Here is a 6,047-nt window from a genome sequence, read left to right as displayed (position 1 = left end):
TTGTGTGTGTGTGTGTGTGTGTGTGTGTGTGTGTGTGTGTGTGTGTGTGTGTGTGTGTGTGTGTGTGTGTGTGTGCGTGTGTGTCTGTGTGTCTGTGTGTCTGTGTGTCTGTGTGTGTCATTCTGGCTTCGGTTGACACCTCAACATACCATCCACGAGGGACCACAACTTGCTTCTCACATGTCCCCTTACCCTCCTCCCTTTTGCATTTTAACAGGTGATCAAGAATTCTCAGACGCTGATGCTTGAGATCCAGCGAAATGTGTACACGTGGGAAGGAAGCATCAACAAGCTCATGGTCGACGACAAGGTCTGTCGCTGGTGCTGATCATGATGACGATCATGATGATGATGCTGTGCATGGACAAATATGCTTCCATGCACATCGAGCTTTCACTGACTCTGCACGCACACACACTCTCATGCACACACTCATGCACACACACGCACACACATGTACACACTCACACACTCACACACTCACTCGCTCACGCCTGACACACACTACACACCTTGTCCAAACCCCCCTGCCTCTCCATTCTCCATTCTCCCTTGTCCCTGCTTTCACAGGGCCTGCTGGTGCTGTGTGCAATGGGATTGCCGCCCATGCCGCACTTTGACGATCCCGTGCGCGCGGTGGAGGCCGCCGTCGACCTCCGAGACAACATTGCACTGCTGTCGGAGAAGGTTGGCGTGCCCATCCACGCTACCATCGGCGTTAGCACTGGCAGGGCGTTTTGCGGCGTCGTCGGCTCAAAGCTCAGGCGCGAATACACGGTGCGACTCTGACGGGGCACACAGTCGTGATGGTGGTGGTGATGGTGATAGTGGTGATGGTACCCGTGGTTGGCGTTCTCGTGCTGTGGTTGTGGTTATTATTTGAATGCTTTCTTGTAATGATGAGCGGTGACGGCTTTGCTTGGTTCACGAACATCAATGCGCAATACCCATGTCACCACGTAACATGCTCACCTCTCCTGTATTACTACGTCTGCTGCTGCTGCCTCTGCTTGACAGTTGATGGGTGATGTGGTGAACTTGGCTGCCCGCCTCATGTGCACCACCCAAGGTCAGATGATCGCGAGCATTCCACGCCGCAACCCCTGCTTGGATCACACATACACACGGAGAGAGGGAGAGAGACAGAGACAGAGACAGAGAGACAGAGAGAGACAGAGTACTTCAACACACACACACACAGAGTACTCCAACACTCGCGATTCACCACTTGTCTCTCTCACACACACGCGCACGCGCATCCGCTTGCATGAGACCTCATCTGTCGTGTCTCTCCCCGTTGCCCCTTTCGCTGCTGTCGCTGGTGCAGAGTCTGCTGTTGTGGTTGATCCCGTGACGCATCGGCGGTGCGAAGAGATTTTGCCCGATCGCTTCGACTTCAAACCGATTGAGGAGTTGAGACTCAAGGGCATGGAGCAGCCCATCACGGCGTACTTTGCAGACCGCTCGCACAAGGCGTCGGCACGCACGGAGGTACAACACACGCTGGTGGTGGGGGGGGTGCGGAAGACCACACGCTTGCTGAGGCGCACACCACATAGGATACATTTTCATTCACTCGCTCGCTCACTTTCACCTCTACACAACGAAACCCGCACCGCCATGCCACCTTCCCCTTTCCACCTCCACCATCAGGCCGTCGTGAGCGACATCAGCGGGCGTGAGAACGAACGGGAGCGGCTGGGAGACATGGTGCACCGTCTGATTGAGCTCAAGGGCGGAACACTCGTGCTCACAGGGACGCGCGGGTCGGGCAAGTCGCAACTGGTCAAGGCGTTGCAGTCGCAGGGGAAGGAGCGCAAAGTGTCGGTGCTGCACGTGACAAAGGGGCAGCGCAGTGCCGGGAACATCTTCAAACGGCCCGCACCCGATGACGTGTTTGACGTCACGAAGGTCAGGCGATGGGTGCCATGCCGTGAATGTTTACTCGTGTGTGTGTGTGTGTGTGTGTGCGTGTGCGTGTGCGTGTGTGTTGTGTGTGTGTGTGTGTTGTGCGTGCGTGCATGTGTATGTGCGTTAGCTTGCTGCATCAACTCCTTTCCTCCTCCTCCTCCTCACCACCTTGCTATACCCTCCCTCGCCTTGTTCTGCTAGGATCTGCCTGTTGTTGTGTTTGGAGCGTGGCATCCTGTGTTCACGACGCTGCTTGAGATGGCCGGAGACACTGTCATTCAGCGCATCGAGTGGGCAGCCGCGACCGTCAAGAAGAAGAGGTGAAGAACGGATTGGAGACGCAAGGGGAGAGATGGGTTGAAGAAGCAGTGTCGTGCGTTGGTAGGCACGTGCTTGTGCGTTGTGTTGTTTTCGCAATCACATTCAGACACATGCCCGTACGCACACACAGGCGCACACAGACCGCACACACGCACGCACACCCACGCACATGCCACTCGATTGCTAACACACCCCCCCCCCTCCTCGCATCTCCGTTGTTTGCCAGGTTGGGCCAGTATCTTGTGCTGTTGCGTCACGTGCTGCCGAAGGAGTACGCACAGCCGCTGTTGGTGCGACACGCAGATACAGAAGCCACGCAGCAGCAGCAGCTCACGTTCAAGGAGTCCATTGACGCAATTCTGGAGGTGCTGTTGCTGCAACTGTTTGTGTACACGCATGCCGTGCATATACACTCTGGTGTGCTTACCTGCTTGCTGTCAGTGTTCGTTTGTGTTCATTGTGTGTGTGTGTGTGTGTGTGTTCGCTCTTTGTGTGTGTGTGTGTGTGTGTGTGTGTGTCCTCCTGTGCATAGTTTAACCTCACCACTCCCTTGTATTGCCATTCCCGTCTCCACAGATGATGTACTTGTGCTTTGTTCGGTTCGCCAAGACCACGCCCACCATGATCATCCTCCACTTGCAGGTGAGACCGCCAACAGTTGCTCTCCCCCAACACCAGCAGAATACACACACACATGGCTTCGCTGCACCTCGTGCTACTCGCTCAATGCATATCCTCATGTTAACCACACTGCCTGCGTGTGTTGCCACTGTTCTCACCTCTGCTGCATCTCATCCTGCTGTGCAGACGGGCACGGCGCTGAAGGTCCACGTTGATCCAGAGTCGTGGCAGCTCGCAATGAAACTCAGGTGTGCACACACTGTTATGACCGTCACTGCCGGTGCTCTTCGTGTCACATCTCACCTCTGTGTGATATGCACGTGTGTGGGGCGTGTTCAAAAACCGCTGTGTTTTTGTTGTGAATGCGTCGTTGCATCGCGTCATCCTCGCGCCCCTGCACCTGCTAACGCGTGACCCCTCGCCTCCGCCATCACACCACACGCGCGCGCGCACACACACACACACACACACACACACACACACACACACACACACACACACACACACACACACACACACACACACACACACCAAAAAATTAACCAGCGAGCACTGTCTGCGACGGCGGCACGAATCGCCGCACGGTCCGCCGCTGGTGCTGTGCATCGTCACGCGTCCGCTCACCAAGATAGAGGATCCCATGATCAAGAGCATCTGGAGGTACGGTGGACGTGACATGGGGAGAGGAAGGGAATGGGAAACAAGCACTCACCCGCACTGTTGGAAGTGCTGTGGTGGTGGTGGCTGCTGCGGCGTCAAACGCCCTGGACTGCCCCATGGCACACATATGCCCGTGCCACATGTCCTCGTTCATACACACACACGCACACGCGCGAACACAAACTCACACGCATGTACACACACTTACACACATACACTCACTCACACACACACACACACTCACTCACGCACTCACTCACTCACTCACTCACTTACTCGCACACACGCCAACACTTGCGTTGCGCAGGAATGCGTCACTCGATGACACGTTTATGGAGTTGAAACCGCTGTCTGAGATGGCGCGATTGCGGTACGCGGCGCAGGTGCTGTCACAGCTGTCCAACAAGACGGTGTCGCAGGCCGCCCTGCCGCCCGAGCTTGTCATCTTCCTGGACGAGCGGGCAGCAGGCATCCCCAAACACATCTCGGAGACGCTGCGCGAGTGCATGAAGAGCGATGCGCTGGTGACTGGTCCTGCCATTCGCATCACAGACAACGGACGCATCGAGGTGCTGCTGCATCGCCTTGGGGGGGGGGAGCATGTGTGTCTGTGTCTGTGACTGTGTGCCTGTGACTGTGCGCCTGTGTGTGTGTGTGCATGTGTCTGTGACTGTGTGTGTGTGTGTGTGTGTGTGCCTGTGATGCATGAAGGCTACTGAACATCCACCACGCCTGTATGTCATTATCTCACGCATGTGAGTTGCTTTCCTAACTCCCGTGTCTTCCTCCTCCCCTGCATTCGTTTTCATCCGCTGCTGTTGTCATCAGTGCGATGACCTCCACGATGTGCGTGTGCCGGACAAGATCGTCGCCATTGTCAATCAGGAGTTTGTGCAGCTCTCACCCTCGCACCAGGCCTTGCTCAAGGTAATGTGGGATTGTGTGTGTGTGTGTGTGCGCGCGCGCGCACGCGTCGCTAGCCCTTGTCTGAATCTGCTTCATCCTGATTAAGACGTGAATGCGTGTGTGCGTTGTTTAGGCCGTGTGTGTCCACCGGAGTTTCACGGAGGCGATGGCGCGGACGATGGTTGAGCTGAGCAGACGCCGGGACCTCAGCTTCGAGTACAAGGGCAACCTCCACGACGTACGCCTGCAGTGTTTGCACTTGCTTGCACCTCTGTGTGCGTGTGTGTGTGTGACCGCATGTCGATGTGTGCTTTTATATTTGTGTCTAGGTTCTGTGCATCTGCTTCCGTCACTGCACCAGTGTCATGGCATTGCCAACGCCCAGGCGTTTGTGTTTGTTTTTGCGTTTGTGACAACGATGCTCGTTCGTCTCAGTACCCCACCACAATCACTCACACACGCAACACTGCCTTCAACCCCTCCTTCCCGCCCCCACTCGCCGCAATTTGCCTTTGTATCTTGCGTGCCGCACTGTTGCAACAGGACCTGAACGAGCTCGTGAAACTGCACGTGTTGAAGCGGGTGCCTGCAAATGTGTACACGACGTCTTACTTCCCGCCAGATCTCTTTTCACAGAACCTGCACTGCTTTGCGTTCTCGAGCAAAGTGATGCAGCAGGAGGTCTCGCGCCTGATGATGGAGCACATGCACGGCCACCTCAGGAACGAGGTGTCACAACGCATCTCAACCGTCGTCGGCGCCGTTGTCAAGATCCAGGCCCTCTTCCGTCGCATTGTGCGCCGGCGCAAGACGCGTGAGTGCGGCAAGCGCGCGTTTCACGCTGCACTCGTCATCCAAAAGGCGTTTCGCGATTATCTCATGCGCGTACGGGAGCGGCGACGACGCGAATCAACAACGCTGCAGCCGCCAAGGTCGTCATACAATGCGCATGTGTGTGTGTGTGTGTGTGTGTGCGTGCGTGCGTGTGTGTGTGTGCGCATGTGTGTGTGTGTGTGTTTACGTTGCATCGTACACTGACACCATCTCTCCCCCCTCCTCTCCCTCGTTCCACTTGATCTGCACCCTCCCTCCGACTTCAGGTCCGAGCCCGCGTCACGGCGCGCGTCGTACGGAATCCTGCGCAGTTCGAGCGAGGACGAGCCGCCGTCCCCTGAACGCACATTCGACGAAGCACCCGCACACGACTTTGTCACCTTCATCCCAACCGAGGTGTGTGGGCATATGCTTGCGTGTGTGTGTCTGTCTGTCTGTCTGTCTGTCTGTCTGTCTGTCTGTCTGTCTGTCTGTCTGTCTGTCTCTGTCCATTGTGTGTGCGTCTCTCTCTCTCTCTCTCTCTCTCTCTCTCTCTCTCTCTCTCTCTCTCTCTCTCTCTCTCTCTCTGTGATCGTTTTGTGTGTTGATTGTATGCCTCTGCTTATCTTTGCTCTCATGCTGTTCGTCGACGCTTGCGTTACCTCTCGGTTCTCCCCACCTCTCGCCCTTCTCACGACGTCCCCCCTCCCACACACACACACACACACACACACACACACACACACACACACACACACACACACACACACACACACACACACACACACACACACACACACACACACACACACACT

The 6,047-nt window shown here is 56.0% G+C and overlaps 1 protein-coding gene across 1 annotated transcript in view; it reads left to right on the top strand.

The window, feature by feature from the left end:
• PTSG_10115 (uncharacterized protein) overlaps nucleotides 1-6,047 on the top strand; it is a gene marked incomplete at its 3' end in the record, with an annotated part of 11,471 nt that overhangs the window by 4,413 nt on the left and 1,011 nt on the right. The window contains exons 11-25 of the mRNA XM_004988971.1: nucleotides 218-310; nucleotides 571-777; nucleotides 1,018-1,069; nucleotides 1,328-1,491; nucleotides 1,654-1,911; nucleotides 2,113-2,231; nucleotides 2,459-2,597; nucleotides 2,809-2,874; nucleotides 3,040-3,101; nucleotides 3,400-3,513; nucleotides 3,821-4,082; nucleotides 4,342-4,440; nucleotides 4,553-4,657; nucleotides 4,963-5,351; nucleotides 5,520-5,649. Of these exons, the coding sequence (XP_004989028.1) occupies nucleotides 218-310; nucleotides 571-777; nucleotides 1,018-1,069; nucleotides 1,328-1,491; nucleotides 1,654-1,911; nucleotides 2,113-2,231; nucleotides 2,459-2,597; nucleotides 2,809-2,874; nucleotides 3,040-3,101; nucleotides 3,400-3,513; nucleotides 3,821-4,082; nucleotides 4,342-4,440; nucleotides 4,553-4,657; nucleotides 4,963-5,351; nucleotides 5,520-5,649 (2,259 nt within the window). The remainder of the gene's footprint in view (nucleotides 1-217; nucleotides 311-570; nucleotides 778-1,017; nucleotides 1,070-1,327; nucleotides 1,492-1,653; nucleotides 1,912-2,112; nucleotides 2,232-2,458; nucleotides 2,598-2,808; nucleotides 2,875-3,039; nucleotides 3,102-3,399; nucleotides 3,514-3,820; nucleotides 4,083-4,341; nucleotides 4,441-4,552; nucleotides 4,658-4,962; nucleotides 5,352-5,519; nucleotides 5,650-6,047) is intronic.

Source organism: Salpingoeca rosetta (assembly GCF_000188695.1).
Source record: "Salpingoeca rosetta unplaced genomic scaffold supercont1.32, whole genome shotgun sequence".
NCBI classification, from domain to species: Eukaryota; class Choanoflagellata; order Craspedida; family Salpingoecidae; genus Salpingoeca; species Salpingoeca rosetta.
The sequence above is the reverse complement of the archived record's forward strand: the minus strand, read 5'-3'. Positions and strand labels throughout refer to the sequence as shown.